Genomic DNA, 21,227 nt, shown 5'->3' with positions numbered 1-21,227 from the left:
GCACTCGTAAGACTTCTGTAGAGAAATCTGTATAGATACACTTGAGAACAAAAAAAGCCAGGCCACATGGTAGAACCTGACAAATTTCAGTTCTGCCAATTGATGAATAACAAAACAAGTGGATGGGAAGTGGGGCTTTGTTCTTATTTACACCTTTCAAAATGCCTTCCTTTGAACAAAAAAGTCTTGCTCATTTATTAGTTTGGTTCTGCCTGAGACCTAGAATAGAGTAGTGGGGAAGTACATGTGCTGATGCAGTAAGATAACATTCATTGTTGAATGCCAGTTATCCATGATATGAAGCTTTCAATTATTTTCCAAATAAATTTGCCCTTTTTGGGAGGACTTCTCAGGCATTGAAATAGACATGAGCTATCCTGTGACATCCCTTAAATGCATGGTACGGCAGACTCAAAAACTAGTTCTGTTAAACTTCCAAAACATTTTAGGTGCTTGGAAGGGAATGTGTAGATGGGGAACTTTCGTCATGTCAATCAAGAGACTGAGGTATGGTCAGGATGCTCCATCTTTCATTTAAAGCTATATAGGTTATGTAACTGACAAATCATTTAATAAATTAATAAACAAACAGTGACTCATGAAGTTAAATTTTAGGTGAATTAAATTCAGTATCACAAATCTGTGAACACTTCTTCTTTGATTATAATTACCAAACTAGCAATCACCATGAACAAAAACATAGTACCTTCATTGAAAAAATATGTAGGTATACAAATTTGGTCAAGAAAACAAGGCTTTAAAACATTCCATGAGGGGCAAACGGTTCTTTATTCAAATATGGGCAAACCTTAGAGAACAGTACAATTTCACAACTAAATTAAAAAATACAATAAAATAAACACAAGTAATGTGTGACATATGAATGCTCCTTTCAATTCAAACTCACAAAATAAAATTTTTCTGCTAAACACATGTAACCTTTTCTTGTATCCTCCATCTACCAGCACATCCTCAGGACATAATATGGCATATTTAAATCAACAAAAAATAATGAAATTAACATAATCTGGATGTTTTAATATAATGAATAAGTAGTAGCATGACCAGCTGAGATGATAGCCATTGCATCTGAATTCATATTGCAGTAAGACCATATTTCAATGTTTTTGTATGTCTATTATAAAGAAACTTAGTACTTCACTTTCAAAACCTACTCAGGCTTCTAATTAAATCCTAAAATATACTGAAATTATTTAACAAGAGAAAATAATCTTTTTGAACAAAAAATATTGCAACTCCAATAATCAAGGAAAGCAGTAAATGTGCTTGTCAATGACATTCAACAAAACTTGAACAACTATTCTTACAACTAAACAAATAAAAACTGATTGGTGTTTGCCTGTCTGATCCAATAGCAAAGGCACACAGACATGAGCTACATTATATACCAATTGTACTGATGTTTAAAAACAAAAAAAGGAAACAGTGAATGGATTCACACAAATTGAGCTTTCCTGATTAACTAAAGTGGAGACAATGTGTCTTCTGTTGACAAAATTCCATACTTACATGTTAACTGGAGTTCAAATTTTATTGGTTAATTATTATTTGATTTACTACTGACAAAAATAAATAAATCAGCATCAAATATGAAAATGGTCAGAGTGAAGGCCTGTACACTACAGAAAATAAAGCGTGTCTTCCAGTTGTGTGCTTGGAACCTTATGAATGGCCTGCCCCACAAGATATGCCAACTTATGTGCATACTGACAAGGGGCAGGCACTCGCACTGTTCCCTGAAACACCACAAGAAACAAATGTATAAAGGAATGTCATTTACACATAAACTCATGAAAAAGGTTTATGATTGCCTTGTGACTAACAAAATTCATCACCTGAATGGCTCAATCATATGTTGACATATACAAAAGTGCATATTGTATTAAGTTAAGAAATCAATATACTAATAAACATGATGATTTCTATTTAAAAAAACTTTATTCTGGTAATATATTTCTATGATAAAGTGCCATTTCCATTGCTGGTTAAGCCATAAATTGTTTCAAGTACAGCAGACTCTCAGTTACCTGAGAGCAGATTATCTGCTATATGAAGTTCTTGGGTTATCTATTTTATTAGTCATTATTATCTATTGTAGTTTGATTCTATGTAGTCAGAATTATGATTTTTATCATTTTGTGTGTTACTGTTTATCTTATGCTACCTACAGTCTTTCTATAATGCAGAACCTTGTTTTTTTAAACAAATAATAATGGTTAAAGGAAATTATGGAAACATAAAAGAAAATATTAAACATAGAAGGAATATCCACAATGTTGGAAAATAAGACAGCTTAATTACTTTGAATATCTATAATACTGGATTTGCTAAGTTACTCATAAAATCTGCAGAAAATATTTGTATCTTCAGCAGTGGAATCATCTGGAAAGTGAGAAAAATGTCAAGTTCAAGCTATAGAAAAACTGTCAACTGAATTAAATGACATCATTTTTTGAAGCTCTGTTAATGAAATAAAAATTGTGAAACAACTTACACTCCAGTTAAAGTAGAGATGTGTAAGCTTATAGGTGAGCCTTTGAATCTTGTCAGGACCCAATTCCAAATTGTCACTGATCACATTATACGATGTTGGGCTCACAGTGCCCTGGCGTACTGACTGTGAGACCAAGAAGAAGTCAAATCTGCATCAAGCAGACATTTTTTGATATTAATGATATTTTATTAAATTTCCCGTCTTGTGATGTAAAATATAACACCTCTATATTGAAGTTAGAATTGTGAAATACTCTCATAATAGACACCCTAGTACCTGTATTTTGTAAAATTGAATACAGCAGTACACACAGTAGATTAAAATTCATTATATTTTTGGACTTTGCCCATCATCTAGGCATAATTGAAACCATTATGTTTCAGAAGTTTGTTCTGCTTCTGTCCTCAGGTATAATTCTAAGGCCTGCTAACAAGTGATGGTACATGAAACAGCTAACATTTTAAAAGCTAGCAATAATACAACATTTTCTATTTGCTAGAGGTAAATACCAGAATAGAATTTTAAAACAAGCTATGACCTCTTCCTTCTAGCCCAATGAAAATGGAAAAGCAGGCTTACAATATTATCTCATCAATACAGTGAAAGGGAATAGCAATACAATAGCCAGGATCCTCTAAAGGTTCATGGCAATAGTCAGTTCATTACAGGAACACTATGTTGTATGTTGTCTGTTGTTTGAGGTATATTTGATATGTGTGATGTCTGAAGCATTGGCTCTACTGTAGTTAGAATTCTAGCCTAGCTTTCAAATCACCCAAGAGTTGATCCCAACTGTTGTCACTAATAATTCAAAATAAATGTCAGTATAATGACAACCAATCGCCTGAAGACAGAAGTACACAGCCACCACCTGAAATGTAGTGTTTATCAAATATACCTCAAACAATGGACAATGTAATGAAAGGATAATTTATCATATAGCAACTTGCAGGTTAACCTTCAGTAACCCAATGTGCAAGAAAATTCACGTGGAAAGATGACTTGGAAGAACAAGGTAACAGACTGATGGGTAATATCTTGAGGAGAATGGATTGAAATGGCTCAGAACTAGATCCTGTGATAGACATTTGTTATTGTAATGATATGGCACATGCCACAGTGTCATGGTTCCTTGCTTACCTCTCAGGGAGAGTTATGACATCATCAACCACTGTGCCTGGAGGTGGGTTGTTCCCATTATAGAACAAGCGTGTGTTGATGCGTTTGGTCACAATAATGAATCCCAGCTTGTACTCGTTCTCTCCATAAATCTTTGCAAGTCTTGCCTGAAAATTTACAGTTCACTGAGCATATCTAGGAAATTTCAAGGTTTAAACTCTCCATCATCAAAACATTTTGTAAAGGATGCCTGAGAACAAGGTGATGAGGGCAGTAGTTTTAATAAGATTATAATAATATGAAAAAATACTGCAATCATAATCAGATTTATATTTTAAAATCATTTTTACATAAGGAAAGTAAGCTAAAAAAACTACAAAATAAGATGAATAAAGTGACACTTCATAACATAATCAGGTTAGAAACAATTGGATCATACCTTGAGTATAGCAACCTCATGTTCATAGACATAGGGGATCTGCCCCTCTCCCACACCATCTCGATAGAGCACAATCCTTTGAGGAAGATACCCATGGTTGTATTCTCTATACTTCTGTAAAGCCTCTGTGAACATATTCATAGACACCCAGCATCTCATTAATATCAATGACAACCAAATATCATGGTTGAGTGGTTTGCACTCCTGCTTCATATTCAGGAGATCCCGGGTTCAAATCTCAGCCTGGAGAGCAGCTATCCTGACTGGTTTTCCTTAGTCCCTCCAGACAAATTCACCTTTAATCAGGTCATGACCGTTTCCTTCCATATCCTTTTCAATTCATTATTTACTATCATTCTCTATTCAGCGCTACATAGTCTGAGCTACTGAAAAAGTGTTGTTAAATAAACTATAAATAAATAACAATGAGTTTCAAAAGTGTGATAGTGTCAGTGTCATGCAAAAAGTCACTACCTACATTTTAGGTTTCAAGAAGAAAAAAATTTAAAGTTCTTCCCAAAGCTGCATCTAAACAGTACTTAATGAAATGTCAAACTCTGTTTCTATGATATGTAAAGGTATCAGTCAGGTGGTGACATCTTCTGCACATGCATCTGAACAAGTTCAGTCTGTGCTGTTTAACAAAATTTTGATAAAAATGTTAGCTAATGTATTTTCCATTACAAATACCATGACTTAATTGTTAAGTTATTGAACATTATTTTCACAATTTCTAAAGGCGCATGACATAAAATGTAATATGAGTCAGAAGACCGAATGAAGAGGAATGGGTGAGGAAGCAGAAGTGGGTAAATATAGAAGACTGTCCCAACATAATGACAAAGGATAACCACAAGCAACATTAGTAAATCTGGACATGTACCTCAAAAATGTAATAACACAATATTGACTAGTCAAGATGTTAAGGTTTCTAACTATGATACATTACAATGCGTAAAATTGTTGTTTTGGACTTTGTCCATTGTCTAAACTACAAAATTATAGAACTACAACATTTCAGAAGTTAGATTTTGTTTGTCTTCAGATGAAAGGGGGAAGAGAATAGAAAGCCCATCTGCTGAGCTCCCTGGCTAAGCAAGCTATTTTAAATGGTCAGAAATAAGGAAATGCAGATAATTTAATAAAAGTGTATTAACTACAAATAACACCATATATCCTTAACCTTTACAAACTGGGTCAGTGCTTACATGTGATCCAAATGGCTGTACATCACAGTAACACATTGTTAAACCATCAAACACATAGTAAAAGTCTGGCCAGCAGCCTCTTAGTTCAAAGTTTAAATTCACTGTTGCCATATGATGAAGGTTAATGGAGTTGGTTATACTAAGATAAAGGTGCAGTAAAGTTATCCCTATGTCCTATAGATAAACATATATTCAGCAGAAGGCATGGTGTTCAAACACCATGTATTCTCAGTATTGATGAAGATTTCCATTAAATAGAAACATGGGTATGTTCCACAGTTTTACTGAATGCTTTTTACCCAAACAAAAATCATTATTTTCTTGCAGTGCACTTTCTCCATACATAAATTATGGCTAAACATGTATAAATTAAATAGCACAACCATTTAATGCACAAAATGGAAGAACATTCAAATCCATTTACATCTACTGCAATTTGTACTCACTACAGATGTTGACTGATAACTCGTTGCTGAGTTCCTCTCCTGTGCGGTGGAAGCTTATTGCTGAGAAATATCGACTCATAGGTTTGTCAAGTGAGGCCACCAATGCACCAATTGACATCCCTTGTTGTAAGGAATCATGGTACACATCATACCCCACTACCATCAGGCCCTACAAGATACACAATAATTACTGCAGTGTGAAAATTGAATAAAAAAACCAGACTTATTTGATTAGGAAATAAACAGAAATGGAAAAATGTTAGCTTCAAACATGTGTGCAGACATTACTTATGTTAAAATTAAACAGAAACAAATTACTCAAAATCAGATAATGATACAATATGCTTATATGTATATACTTTGTATGAAATATATAATAGTTATTCCATAAAAATCTATAAATTCTGTGTAATACACTTTACATTTGAAGTAACCTTAAGCAGGTAAAGCAATATTAACAATTTACTGATATGATTTAGTAAGGGTCACTTATGTCATATTTCATTAGAGTGCAATGAAGGGTTTAAAATATGAGATTTGAGAATTTCATGGTGGTAAATGTTTCTATACAGTCATCTGGGTTGTGACACAGTATAATTACATACATGTTTACCAAAGTTCTGGAAGAACTTGTTTCTCCATCCACAGGGTACAAGTGAATAAAGCTGAAATGTAGGTGGCCTATATAGGAAGAGTGGAGGGACCAGGCCAATCAGAGTCAGGATTAAGAGGAAATAGAACACTGGGCCAATGAAAAGTGGAGAACTCACCTACCTGTAACTCTAAAGCCTTCCTTTAAAAAAGTTAATGTGAGGCATAGTATGTCCCCCCCTCTTAATTAAGAACTCACAGTAAGCTGCAAGTCCCACTGTCAGCCATCATCTTAATCTTCACTATCATCTTGCACTGTGGAGTCACTGGGAGACAAAGGAAACTCTGTCCATACTGGTGCTGCCATATAATATGTGGATACCTACTTTCAACTTTTCCAAACAGGTACAGGCCAAGATAAGGAATAATCATATCAACAAGCACAATTGATATGACCTGCAAAATCTTGGTTGATGTAGTCACAAGAAATATATGATAATGTATCTTCCAGAAGTAGAGACTCACCTGCAGTGGAATCTCAACTGTCCAAGGTGCTCCTCCAATCTTGCAGTTTATCTGGATAGCAACTTTGGATGCAACAGACTTGACATTTTTGTTAATAAGAGTCTTGTGAAGAATCAGCTGTGTGGGCACTGGGCAATCCACACAGCACTTCTTCTTGATGACACTGTCAACATACAATTCACTTTTAGTTCTGTGACTGAGTAAGTTAGCTTGCGTGTATTAGTTTGCTTTCTGATCATACCTGTATCGATCTAGGCGATTGTTTGGGAGAACCACAAAAATAAGTTTGGGATTACAAGACAGCAATGCACTTTCTATGCCTTGTACATAGGTAGCCAAGCGGTCATCAGGCAGTTCCTTGTAGGTTGGGATTGGCAAACGCAATTCCATACTATAAGCAGCTCTCCTCAACATCGATTCAAATTCCCTGGCAGGTTTACTCAGATGTCTTGGCACAATCACTACCCACGAAGTCACTTCCTGTGATACCAGCATTGCATGTGCTGTAACATAGTTAAAAATGTTTCTGATAAACACGTTTGCCAAAACAAAGCCTACTTTTTTAATCTCCAAGTACCACTGAGTCTGTAAGGTATTCCTAAACTTTTACATATAAAGAAAGAATGCCTAGAATGCACCCTACTTTTCTTGGATGATTTCTTGTTTTCATACTAACTAAACAACAGAGCCCTTCTTGAGAAGTTGATAGTATGCTCATCTAGTCAAGAAAACTCCCACTTATTATGGAACCCAACAGATCATTACACTGCATACATGAAACCATCACCAGTCCCTATCCTGAGTCAGATGAATTCAATCCCAATTCCATTTTAATATTATTCTTCTATCTATGCCTAGGTCTTCTGAGTGCTCTTTTCCCTTCAGGCTTTCCAACCAAAATTTTGTATGCACTTCTCATCCCACAGTGCACAACGTATGTCCCACCCACCCACAAAACCCTCAAACTCCTTCCGAAAACAGTCAAGTAGTATGGGTCACATTGCTTTCAAACAGACAGACAAACCAAGAGCCAAGCATGGCAAAAGTAACAAGTTATTTTAAAAGTTCTTTTCCATAATGCAACTTAACATTTGACACGTAAGAGTGACTTATTAAAACAACGCAGAATTACTCACAGCGTAATTCTCTGGTCCAGTCACTCAGGGGACCAGCATCACATTTGACCTGTGTTCCAAGAATGATTTTCTCATGTGGCATGATACGACCTGATAAGGTCATGAGACGGTCACTCATTTCCATGTTCCAAGACTTCAACTCTTCAGAAATCTAACAGAAAACAACAGGCAGTATTAAAAATGGATAACAATTGATCTTCCACTGGTATAATTTTTTTTGAATTTCATAGATTTTATTGGCTCTATTCTCAAGTATCACATGCTTTGAAGAATACACATTACTGCTTCATATCAGAAATTTCATAACATATTGTATTTAATAATCATCTCTGCATGACATTTGTCTCTCATTACTGAGATAAAGTAGCAGTTTCCATTAAGAAGGGTGAAGTCAGAATGACATGCCAAGTGTAACACTTGATTATTATCCATATCACATAATAAATTCAGTCCCACAATTTCTGACCAAACCTGCCTTTTTGGCATAGGAAAGGTATAATACATAAAGCCATCAAAAGGAATAAATCAAATAACATGGCCATAATAACATATCTGTGATCCACAATGTGTTTTGACTAATTACTTTGGTCATCATGTGGACAATATACAGTATTTAATTATATACTATTAATTATTACAAGACGGATATTCCAATAAACCTCACTAAGAATGGATAAATAGAGAAAGGAGTTGTGCAGAATGTAGTATGCATATAATATGTGCAATGACAAGATTGGTCAAGGTTCACAAATTGAACTTAACAATAAAAATGATCATCAGATTAATAATCTGACAGACATCAATGTCCCCATGACAACATAATTCCAACCACTGTAATTACTCACCACATTGTTGGTTTTGAGACGTCTATTGAAATGCTGTAGCCGTTCCATACGCTGCGATGGGACAAGACGGGTGCAATCAGCTAAGTCCCTCATTAATGGAAAGTTTGTCCGCATCTGTTCTGACAGACCAGTCATGCGACACAGCTCAGGCACGAGATAGATAGGAGTATCACGCCCACGCTGGCGTTCGTGCTGCTTTGGCATTGACACCAACATTGGCTGTGACCCATCACTTATTTTCAGGTCATATTTCTGCATAAGACAGAGCACAGCATAAAGAAGGATTCTGAAAGCCTAATCTCTCAGATTAACCTCCTATGAATGAGAACAAATTTAAATATTCCTTTATATAGACTGATCAAAAAGTCACATTCCTGACATGTTCTACTTGTTGTAATTACAGTGAAACCATAAAACGATAGACAATGCTATATTAAGGGTTGGAAATTCACTCTCTTCCTTATGTTTGATGTAACCTGTGTAAGAGTTTCTGCAGTGACCAGAAATGGTTCACCAGATGAGATATTATCAATTTGTTTGGCACAGGAGAATCAGGAAATGCATTGCTAATCTCATTCTGGCAAGTTAAGTAAAAGCAGGATGCCGAATAGTGTTTGACAAAGACACTCATTTCATTTGTGAAAAATACATCCTTGTAGTTTGACTGTTTGAAGACAACTGACAGACTGGCATGATATAACATGACGTGACCTGCATGGGCCATTGTATAGTCACAGTGATATTGTGTGTTTGTTAATCAAATAAAATTGTATTGATTTGCAGCCATCAATAAATATTTAATATGGGTTACGTGACTTTTCAATAATCCTGTATAGTCCTATACAAAATATCATGTGCTGGTTTTTATACAGTTAAATTAAATTGCATAAAAATTCTTGGATTGAAAATCAAATACTTATTTTCCTCATTAATAATAATATGTTTTGTCTAAATGAGTTCTAAAGTTCTCATGGCTGTGAAGACCCATAAGGTACCTACTTACAAATCCACATGGCACTACAGTCTAGAGGACTAACATGAAACGTTTGGTCTAAAATATTTTTTTACTTGCAAATCCTTAACTACAATATAGATATTTATTTGTGATATCAAGGTAAATGTCACATTTGTTTAATATCTGTATATTTTACAAGTGTGTATAATTTTGCAGGGTCACTCTGTGTAACAGTTTTATAATTAATAATTTGATTTCTTTAAAATATAACAGATAATTATATAAAGTTATCATTTAATAAGCAAATAAAAGTTGTATGTATTACAAAGATCCATATTTTATGCCAAATATAATTATTTTGTTTTTATTTAATCTATTTTGTAAGCTGCTTCATGCTGTAACCTACACAATACAAATTATTGCACATCAATTGAACATAGATGCAAATGAATATAACATTAAGATCTATACCATCAGAACAAAATTTATGGCACTTTGCTGCAATAACAGTAAAAAGGAAGCCTACACCACAGAAGGGTTATGGAAATAAATTTACAAACTTGCAATAAAATAAATACCATTATTGAAAGAAATTTTGTTAAACAAGTGTTACCAGAAAAAATAAAATTTAAAAAACTACAGTAAAAGTAACTTTGGAATATGGCACTAAGGAAAGAAACTTGAAAGTAGCACAAATGAGATTCCAACAATTTACTATTTAACTAGATTTACCTACCTTATTAACACAATACACAAACCTTAAAAAAGTACTCTGCATATGACGCTTTCTTCCCATTCCATTCAAATGTGGAGGAAGGATTCACAGAAAAATCAACATCATCCACCCGATATGTTCTGTTATTATAGTCAGTAAGAACAATACTTCCCAAGATCTCATGCTTGAACAGCCGCTGCAACAATCACAGTTATCATCAACACATTTCATTAAAACTAACTCTTCCTTGTATAAGGCAAACAGCATTATGCTTTTAAAATGTGTTTTTATAGCTTCATTACTGTACTTACATTCAAACCCTACCAACAGTTTTCATAAAAAATATTTTTATAATTTTAATCCTTTCATAAGTATATCTCCTATGCCACTCTAGTTATGAAGGTTTTGTGACAATGGTTTAGTACTGTGTGCGCGCGCACATGTGTATGCGTGTGTGTGTGTGTGAGAGAGAGAGAGAGATTAAAAACAATTCAACATATTCAAATACAAATGATCAACACTTTCTAAACTGGACCTAAACTAAAATGTTTTACTGCATTTTAATATTAGCCTTGTACTTAAAATTTCATTAAAATTCCTTGCCAAAGCATATGCTTACCTGATAGTCACTAGGGTCAGAATTGTAGAATGTCCTGAGTAGATTGTATGCTGTGTCCTTTCTCATCACCTTGTGTGTTATTTCGGTGCAAAGCAGCATCTCACTCTCATGCTGTCGAATTGATGTCACATATCCTGGCCAGATTTCCAGCTGGTGTTTATTCAGTGTTATTCGAGCTGAAGAATCAAAGTAGTGGCGACCAACCTGAAATTACACAACAGAAAGACAAAAATACAAAGCTGTAAGTCATCAGCCATAACAATAAAAGCACAGTTTTACCTGTGACTAAAAATTGTATCATAAAGGCATACAGAAAGTGAGAAGGTAAAAAATTCATGCATTCTTAAGCTTGGCACTAGATAGAGGTGAGTGGTCAACTTCAAGCTAGGGTTACTTTACTTTCAAAGAATGAATAGCCATGTTTGACTAAAACCAAAGAGACAATACAAAGGCGCAGTATTCATCACACTAACATGTTTGGTATCAGAGGATCATGGTCTGATCTTCTTGATTATGATGATGTGTAAACACTTATCAGTGTTTCAGGGGAACAGATCAGCTCTAAATTATACTCTAAAGATGGAGGCGATATGTTCCTCTGAAATGTTTGAAACTACCGACATGGCTGCATGGTGTCATAACCCAGAAGACCACTGTACTCATTTTCACCACCATAAAAGCCTAAAATCTCATATACTGGTATGGTACCTAATTAAAAATAGCTAATAATCTCATTCTCATTAGGTAATGATAAAAACTTGAAGATGACTGTCTTCTGTGCTGTTAGGCCTTGTAGTCTGGTGGATGAAGGCAGCAAGAAATCTTCATACTCACCACCATGAAAACCTGAAATCTCACATGATAAAAATTTATAATAATGTGAAAACTCACCAGCTGAAGGTTTAGATTGTCTAGGCAGCGTCGCATGAGAAGGTTGAAGATGTGCACATAGTGGTAATCCCCACATGTAACAATACCTACTCCTCGAATTGTGATGAGCACTTTGGCACCATCTGAGGGCCTGTTTGAGAAAATTACCATAGGCTGAAACAGAGGAGAAAAGTTTCAATTTTATACTTGCATCATAATGTGTTGCCCTCTGTGGACTAGTGGTTAGTGTGCTCGCCACTGGACCCAAGGTTCGCAGGTTCAAACCTGGCCGAGGTCGATGGATTTTTTAGGGTGATAAAAATCCGCAGCACGACTTCATTCGGAGGGGAAGTAAAGCCGGTGATTCCATGTCGTAGGTTTACGGCAAGTAAAAGAACCTTACGAGCATGATACGAGATATTTCATAAACAAAATTCAGCGACCATTTCTCCCCTATATCTCTCCTGATTCTCTACAAGATGGCTCTAGGAAACAAATCAGGATTGAGTATAAATTGTGCAGAGGCAGTGGGCTTGTCACTCACTACACAAAAATGCACCCAACAAGACTAATAAGAACAAGTTGCCTCGAGCAACTGGCCCGGGATGGGTCAATAGACCCAATCCTTGTAGTACGTAGTTGATGATGATCATAATGATGATACATTATATAACTTTAAAATTTAACATACTGGCAGGGATGCCAAAGTGCAGAACTCTTCCTTTTTTAGAGACAAAAATAACAAAATAAAAATTAGATAAAGCAGACTTACATCTGGATGGTACTTCTGAGAGGTAAAAAGCACAGAACCATCAAACAAATATCCTCCAAGCTTTTCCTTGTTATCACGAACCATTTTCTTTTTTATAGCATTACGATCTTCTTCTGGTTGAAAATCCACTCGATACTGGTATAACTGCCAGTTTGTCACAGTAGGCAGTTTGAAATAATTGGCATGCAGACTTACAACTTGTCCTGTAGTACCTGAAAAGGAATTAATGATTCCTCTAAGCACATGCAAAAACTGTAGAACAAGAAAAGGAAACATGGAAATGAGGTTAAGACAGCAGGACAGACTTTAAAGTTTTGCAATCTGCATTATGGAGTTTTTGGAATTTGTCCATAGCCTGGTATTCTAAAAACCCACATTTCAAAAATCAAATGATTTCATCCTCAGGTGTTTAGAAACGGGTCCTATTCTGTTGGGTCCAGTGGAAAGAGCTAACATCAATCACTCCAGTAATTGAGGTTAGCTCTCTCAGTCCAGTGATTAAAGTTAGCTCTTATTAACAGACCCACACCTGGGGATGAAAACAGATCCAGGTGTTGTTTTCTATGGATATAAAGCTTGGACTTACCATAGAGGAGGGACATAAATTAAGGGTGTTTGAGAACAAAGTGTTGTGGAGAATATTTGTACCTTGGTGACAGGGTATAAAAGGAGACTGGAAAAACTTAAATTATGAGCTTCATAATTTGTACTTATCATCAAATATTATTAGAGTGATCAAATCAAGGGAGATGAGATAGGCAGGACATGAACTGTGTGTGGGAGAGATGAGAATTTTACACAAAAGTGTTTTGGTCACAAAATCTGAATGAATAATAACCACCAAAGTAATCAGAGATGTATAATGACAGAAACAGATGGGGAAATTTTTTAAACTAAACATAAAATTAACCAAGGTATTTGGGAGGAAGAGTAGCATAATAATGATTGTGATGATGGTCTTGATGTGATGACAATGCTGATGATACAGTAGTAGCAGCAAAAGGAGCAGTAGGAACAACTGTACAAAAGTTAACAATCAAATCAAACCACAGACTAAATACAAATCCGTAAGTCCTCAAACATCACTGATCATTTATTTTCATTATATGCATCTAAGACACTACAGCTTCCTATGTCAAATAAGAGCTCCCATGGTTTATCTCAGTTCCTGCAGAAAAATGATTAAATGGTTCACTTTTAGGAAATACAATTGTGTAGACTGTGGTAACCATTACAAGGAAATATAAAATATCTTGAGATTTTATGTTTTCTTAATACTAATGAAATAGAGAAAATGAAAGTCCCTTGAAGAAGGCAACAACTGGTTCCTTTAAAATTATGTTAGGCAACTACAATACCATATAGCATTTAAATCTAGAAAGTCAAAATCCAGACAAAATTATTTCTGACCTTTCTTATCAACCATTCCTTTTGGTTTAGTCCATACAATTGGTTCAACTGCCCAAGATGGTCCTTTCTGCATCTTCTCATGCTCACTAGCATCACCGACCTGTTCCATAGATTTTCCACACATCTGCACTTTAGGAGAGATTTTGACATCATCTAAAGTAAAAAAGCACACAATATTTATAGAACATTCATGGTTTTCAGTACAAGTATGTGATTTTCACCTTGTTCAACATGCAAGATTCTTCAAACATATATTTTGTGCAAAATGTAACACAATTATTATTAAATCTGAATACACCATGTTCTCTCTCCTTTGAATAAAACTGCAGACACAAAATTAAACATTCAATCTTACTCACCAATGCCCATTGCAGCTAATCCCTTCTCTACCTTGAAGCTTCTTGCAAAAATACTGGTGTGTGCATCACCTTCATTTACCTGTACAAATACATTATACGGTGAAGCAAGATGACTGCAAAGGAGTATGGATGTGACATAAGCCATTGTATTTATAACAAGTTTTGCATGTTTGCGTTGGAAACATAAAAATCAAGATATTTAAAGCAGCACCTGATTCCCAAATATCATTTTCCAATATGACATAAAACAGAAAAATTATATTTGTTTACTTACATCACTATTTGATTTTCAGATATAAGTGCTTTAAATATCTGTCATCTAAGATCATGTTATTATTAGTGGCACAGCTGGATAATGGACTAGAATAACATAAATCAAACATGCAACACCTCAACAGTTGTATGTTAACAGAACTTTTATATACTGTTGCCTTCAAGATAGTAATGGTAGAATTGTGCTTGCAAACTGGGAATATGACAATGTTATTCTTGTAGGCTGTGATGCCTGGAAGATGGAAAAAATATGTTTCTCCAAAACACTGGAATCTACATATCAGGCTACACAGCATCACAACTCAGAAGAATAAACAAAACTGTCACCTTCACCACCATGAGAACCTCAAATCTCTCAACTGAGAACATGTCACATATAACTTAGGTATTAAGTACAAAGAATAAAAGTGTTAATAACAAGAGTCTTGCTGGCTGTCACTCACCTTAGTGGGTTCTAATTCCATCTCCTTCTCTTCATCTCTGTCTGTTTTGGTGTACTTCAGAGCTGCCACTTTCATGGTTGGTGAGGTAAGCAAGGGTATACCTGTTACTGTATGATGAGGCTGGCGGACAGGAATTCCATGAACCAAGACGTCTGGGCGCTTAGCCCTCCCTCGGCATTTACCAAGGGGCTTAGAATTTTCTTCTTGGACACCACTCTGCAGTCTACATATCAAATCATAAAAGGATTCACTGACAAAAAGATCATTAAAGACATTGAGAGCAAACTACCTTTGATTTCAATATTTATTATAAAGTGCATGATTACATACAAGAGTGAAAGGTACACTTCATTTCATGTTATTCAGAAAATGCATTAAAATTTAACTAATACCCAGACTATAGGTAATGATTAATTAATGAGTTTACAAATCATTCATGACTCTCATAATGAATTACAAAAGTTTCAAATCTGCATTCTAAGACATAATATTAACACTGACTCAGCAAAATGTGTTACATTTTATGTAAAATGAGGTCACAAAATCTCCAACTTTACTTATACAAAATCTTACTGCTGTTTGATAATGCTAGAAACATAACAGCAGACAGATTTACTTTTGAGTCCCAGGAGACGAGAGAATTCCACATCTAGTCCTTCCCCGGGCTCTTCCTAAGGGCTGTAATTCTTCATGCTCCATTTTTGATCTAGACAGTTAATCATAAATGATATCATAGGCATACTCACTTGCATTACAGTACCTTTTAGCAAATGTGAATACACATACATGAGCAGTAATGCTTCACCACACTAGAAGTCATAAACATTAAGATGAATTCTATTAAAAAATATTAAATTAACATAATTTAGGAGCCTTACTACTCTGATGCAGGCAGTACATTCCTCTGAAACATTTGTATCTACCTACGAGTCCATGAGACATTACAACTCAGAAGACTAACATGGATGGAACTGGATTTCTCAATTCTAACAATATTATGTTAACGAAGTAAATTACATAGTTCATTATTAAATATCCTAACTGCTCACTTAGTTGATCTTTTTTAAGTCCAAATACTTTCCTAAGCATTCTACTTTCAGACACTTACATTTCATGATTTTCCTTCAATTGTTGTTGGAACCCAAGAGTTTAATTTATAATATGCACACATAAATGTCCCCTCAGTGATAATTCATGGGTGTGCAATGAATATGAATCTGTATAGTATGAATCTCACAATTTCAAAATAAAGAGCACATTGCATGAAGCATTAAAATCAAATGGTATTTTTCTCAAAAACAGTTTTAACACTACTTATCATATTAACTGGAGTACATTCTTTATGATAGATTATCTTCTCAAATAATACTGCAGACAGAACATGACATAAAGAGAAACTACATGGCAACCAAGAGTCATTTTTCTTAACAAATCAGTAATGGATATGAGAATAATAAAATTTTTCAACATTAATTGCAATGAGTGATTGGCTGCTGCACAGGTTTTTTTGTAATTTATAATACAGTCCAAATGTTTGGATTTATATTAGATTGTGGTGCACTAATTACATGTAATTTTAACCTGTCACACAATTTGCAAAAAAAATGTAAACTAAACTTATAATTAACCTAACCTATTCATTAGCAAATCCATATCCTCTACACCAGATTTAATGGTTAAACTATTATAAACTGGCATTCAGAAATAAGGTAATAGCAATTCTTCATCATATATAGTGGCCATACTAACATTAGTCTCAAAAAATTTGTTTATTGTGCACAATGTGAATGTGAGGTTTTGGTTCCCAGAGATATCTTACCCCTTTTGTCATAGCACTTTTCTTTCTGTAAAATAAATGATATCTTACTGAGATTATTTGATTACTCTGGAGGGTGCAGGGCATAAATCATGCCAACATGGCATTTACAGTTCTCTTCAAACAATGAAAGAATCTATTATAAAATATGAGTCATAGCTTTTATCTACTTCTGATTTATTTATAGACGAATAAAATACTTATGAATTGACAGTATTGTAAATCTTCCTAATCGTAATGAAGACAGGCTGTTATTGATATACTTATTTATTGATGTTTATTGATATTAACAATGCCAACTACTTTCTCTAAACTATTTTGTTACATTTTTGTGATAAATGCTCTAAAATTCACAAGTAAACCATTAAGTTATAAGATTTAATCTTACGTCTTGTATAGGTACTCTCTTCTCTCTCTTTCTAGAACTTCTACTTGTATCATTCGTTACATTGTTGGCGAGTAACGGCTTGCGATGACGTATATCATAACTTCTATATTGAAACAATATTTTCTTCCTTTCCACAGATGAGGTAATAATAAAATACAATACAATAATAATATATTTCAGAATACTTTCGGACTTTATATTTAATAGCAATAAGAAATCTTTTTCAATGAAAAGGCCATATTCAAAATTGATCATTGCATTCAATCTTTCCGGTAACCTGTCATGTTAAAAAAAAAAATTAAAACCCCGTAAGTTTTGATCGTGTTATCTTATATAGCTACGGATTTAAAAAATGCTATTACATTTTCTTATAAACAATGGAAATTAACAGCATAGCAATTGCCAAATTATTTACTACTCTACAATGAACGCCAAATCACGTGAAATACGGAAAGGTCGTCTGAACGGTGAACCTGAATTCGTAATTCATTACGACCGTTCGAACCGGTTCACAATTGCTCCGACATAACGTTAGAAAACTATGGATACTTTTAAAATTATATGCATTACAAAATGAGCTTCCTTTTTTAACCTGTTTCAGTTGCAAATATTCGAAAAACACCATAAAACTACGTAATTTGTGAAACATCCTACCTTTGTGACAACTCTGCACTGTCGCGCACGCTGTTGTCTGCTACAACAGACTTTCAAATTGCAGACAAGAGACGTTGACCGTTCGACGGCAAAGCTTGAAAAACAAGGAGCTGAAATAAAGTGCAATTTCGAATGTACTGTGAAACAATGTGTTCTAATGATTATCCGGACTATAGATGACCCATATACGTGGAAGTCTTAAGATCACTGAAATTGCAGAGCACTGTTTCAACACTGTTGGGCAGGAAACAGTAATTCCTTTTTATATTAACGAACACAAGTTTAAAAATTTGTTTGTTAATTTAACAAAGTGGCCAGTATTAACAGCAGTGTATATAAAATATCCTTGTCACAAGTTTTTTTTTCCTACACTAATTTTAAATTGTGCCCTTGATTTCAGTCTAGTGACATGTGGGTTCTGTTTATTTTAACAAACAACTCACATTTTTGGCATAATTAAAATTTTCCAACATGTATTAATTAAACTGTATGAGCGTATATGCTAAATAGACTATGATCGAAATGAATATTAGAATGATTAGCATTTCTAATAGTTACACAGCTCCAACAGTGGAATTCGCTATTGGGAGACAATCATATAGCTAATCTTGAACTACATCGTGGTCACTAGGCCTAGTGACAGATGTAACAAAAGATTACACAAAGCATGAGTTGTAACCACTTTCATTTGATACTAAACTTTGTAGTTAACACTTTTGTCTGTTCTTCCATGCTGGGCCTACCTTACTGTGGGGCAGCCACTCTTGGTCCCACCCATTGACAATACGATATATGAAATATTTAATGCACAGCATCATCTTAAGAGCCAAAGAAGTAAAATTGTAACACAAAAGTAAGGAAAATGGTACAAAAATAAAAATCTGCATCTGAGAACACGTGTTTGTGCCCTGTGACTGCTCCCTTGTTAAAGAACTAATCTGATCAAAGGTCTGTAGGAAACAGACTTTTTAATATGGATCTGATACTAAAAGAACATGCTTCAGCACTGAAGATGGAGAAAGTATGTTTCACCAAAACAATGGCATCCACCAATGAGTCTACACAGCACTAAAACCCAGAATATCATCTACAAATCTTATTTAACTGCTGTATACATAACATTTAATTTACACATACTTTCTGTTTCTATTTCAAGATTCAAGTTCCAACTAGCATATTATTATGAAGACAAGTTCTGCAAAAGAAAGTTAGGTTAAACTGCATCAGAATAGTAACATGTGTCTTGATAAAAATTTGAGCTTTGAGTGTGCCTACACATTGAAAGAGAGTAAAGTAATCACAAATTTAAAAACAGCAGAATTCCACCCAAAAGTCAGTTTTTAACAGTTTGTAAGATTCTTCCACAGTTCCATCTAAACTTTCTGAAGTTGTTTCTTCACAGTGCATGTATCACTGAAACATGTCTGCACAAATGATGTTTCTTCCAACTTGGACAAAACAGTCAGCAAGTTATTACCTATTCTATTTGCTTTATATCCTTGCTGTGTGCTTCAGATCCCTTTAACATCAGTCCCTCCCCTCTGTGACCAGACTTCATATTCCGCCCATTCAAAATGACACATGCAATTTCTAAAACATCCTTACTTGACTATCAACTCTATTACCAGCAAGGTAAAATAGTTCCTCCATGGAAAATTTCAATTAACTTGTATTACAGAACAGCTGATAACCAGCCGTGTCATATTTATTTAAGAAATTATAAAAATGTCAGGATATGCATAATGGCACAAAAAAGTAATAAGTAACATATACAGTAATATTTTAACGGGATGTAAAGGTTACGGATAGAGGTAGATGAAACACAATGTCTTCACCATATTGCACAGATCTAAACACATGAAAGTAGGAACTCATACATATAAATAAATACCTGTTCTTACACCAGTAAAAATATTATGTTTGGGAGGAAATTCACTGCATACCACAGGCATGTTACACAACAACAAAAAAACACAGCAGAAAACAATGGCAGCCACCCCAGTTCCCAAAAACACAATTCCCTTAAATTTAATTGTGCATATCAAAGTTAAAATCAGTCAGCATTTACACAAACACCATACAAACTATTCTTATAATTGGCAGTGACTTCTGAACTTCATACAGTAATCCTGGAACTTTAACATCCCTACATGAATCCTTATGTAAAGCTGCAATTACATTACTCTTTTTATGTGTATTAGTAATTTATTTTATTTCTGTGATTCATTCATTCCCCTAAGAGTGAATCCTTCACAGTTCCCATGTCATATCTCTTCAATGTTTCTAAAATGCAATGTCTTAGGTTTATACAATAAATTAATAAAGACAGATACAAATATGAAGATGGCCGTCTTCTGTGTTGTAGCTCCACGTAGTCTGGTAGAAGTTTACCAACATTTCATAGGTAGTTGGTGTCTCCATCATCATGGCAAAGAGGCAGCAAGTATAGTAGTCACCAGACATCTCGCAAGCTGTCAGTGTAGGGGGAGCAGCTAAGATTGAAATATGCTGCATGCAAATCAACGTATATTAAAAAAAAGTCCCTTCCATTATCTCCACACTTCTAGTTATGCTTGGTACCAAGATTTAACTTCTAGAGTAGCAGTAATACTGGAGGGTGAAGTGTGCCAAGGAAAACACAACAGAGGTAGTATTCATAGCAGGGCTCAAGAAATAATTAGAGCAGGCCATCAGTGTCAGCAGTCAGTGTTTTACAGATGAGTACTGCAGCACCAGGCTGCTATGAATCTTTACCCCCGACTGTGCTAAATCCACTGCAGCATGGGAACTAAGGAGTGCAAGCTCACAAGATATCTGTCAACTACTACACATTTGAAACATCAGTAAACTTCTAAAATACTACAGGTGCTACAATCCAGACGACCGCCACCTTCACACTCGCTGCCATTATCCAACTATATTTCACCATTTACTCATGTACTCTACAATTTCCTTCTGAAGCACCAAGCAAAAAACACCAACAGATTCAAATTAATAAGGATGGTGCAGTCTTCTGGTATAACAATTTCCCACATTAATTAATGGTAACTCAATTGCCAAATATTTCATATCTTATTAATAACAAACAAACAAACATAAGCACTGGTCCCATCTCTGTTCAAAACTTCT

The 21,227-nt window shown here is 34.7% G+C and overlaps 1 protein-coding gene across 3 annotated transcripts; it reads right to left on the bottom strand.

Annotated features, from left to right (window-relative positions):
• Window positions 1-770: 770 nt before the first annotated feature.
• On the bottom strand, window positions 771-21,198 carry LOC110829777 (piwi-like protein Siwi). Of its 3 annotated transcripts, none has more exons than XM_022063861.2 (18): window positions 18,099-21,198; window positions 15,857-15,946; window positions 15,241-15,463; window positions 14,525-14,603; window positions 14,166-14,318; window positions 12,756-12,967; window positions 12,005-12,157; window positions 11,114-11,317; window positions 10,538-10,690; window positions 8,825-9,076; window positions 7,980-8,130; window positions 7,085-7,346; window positions 6,844-7,006; window positions 5,728-5,896; window positions 4,074-4,198; window positions 3,656-3,801; window positions 2,516-2,663; window positions 771-1,757 (listed from the first exon to the last, which is right to left on the bottom strand). In XM_022063861.2, exons 2-18 carry the CDS (start codon window positions 15,937-15,939, stop codon window positions 1,641-1,643), a joined length of 2,793 nt encoding a protein of 930 aa, XP_021919553.1. In that variant the 5' UTR covers window positions 15,940-15,946; window positions 18,099-21,198; the 3' UTR covers window positions 771-1,640. The 3 variants fall into 3 exon arrangements, with proteins under 3 accessions (XP_021919553.1, XP_021919546.1, XP_021919563.1); XM_022063854.2 differs by lacking the exon at window positions 18,099-21,198 and adding an exon at window positions 17,445-18,034; XM_022063871.2 differs by lacking the exons at window positions 2,516-2,663; window positions 18,099-21,198 and adding an exon at window positions 17,445-18,039.
• Between the last annotated feature and the right edge of the window lie 29 nt (window positions 21,199-21,227).

The sequence above is a fragment of the Zootermopsis nevadensis genome, unplaced genomic scaffold (assembly GCF_977971745.1).
Source record: "Zootermopsis nevadensis isolate Lab colony 2312 unplaced genomic scaffold, Znev_1.0 Znev_ptg000001l, whole genome shotgun sequence".
Taxonomy (NCBI): Eukaryota; Metazoa; Arthropoda; class Insecta; order Blattodea; family Termopsidae; genus Zootermopsis; species Zootermopsis nevadensis.
This window is presented reverse-complemented; position numbering and strand designations above follow the sequence as displayed.

What these genes read in the sequence shown, in the direction of transcription:
- LOC110829777 (XM_022063854.2), bottom strand. Translation starts at nt 17,497, where the DNA reads ATGATACAAGTAGAAGTTCTAGAAAGAGAGAGAAGAGAGTACCTATAC. An exon ending in ATGAGGTTGCTATACTCAAG is followed by an intron (nt 3,802 to 4,073) that starts GTATGATCCAAT and finishes GTAAATTTTCAG; the next exon opens with GCAAGACTTGCAAAGATTTA. An exon ending in ATCTCTACTTTAACTGGAGT is followed by an intron (nt 1,758 to 2,515) that starts GTAAGTTGTTTC and finishes GTGGTGTTTCAG; the next exon opens with GGAACAGTGCGAGTGCCTGC.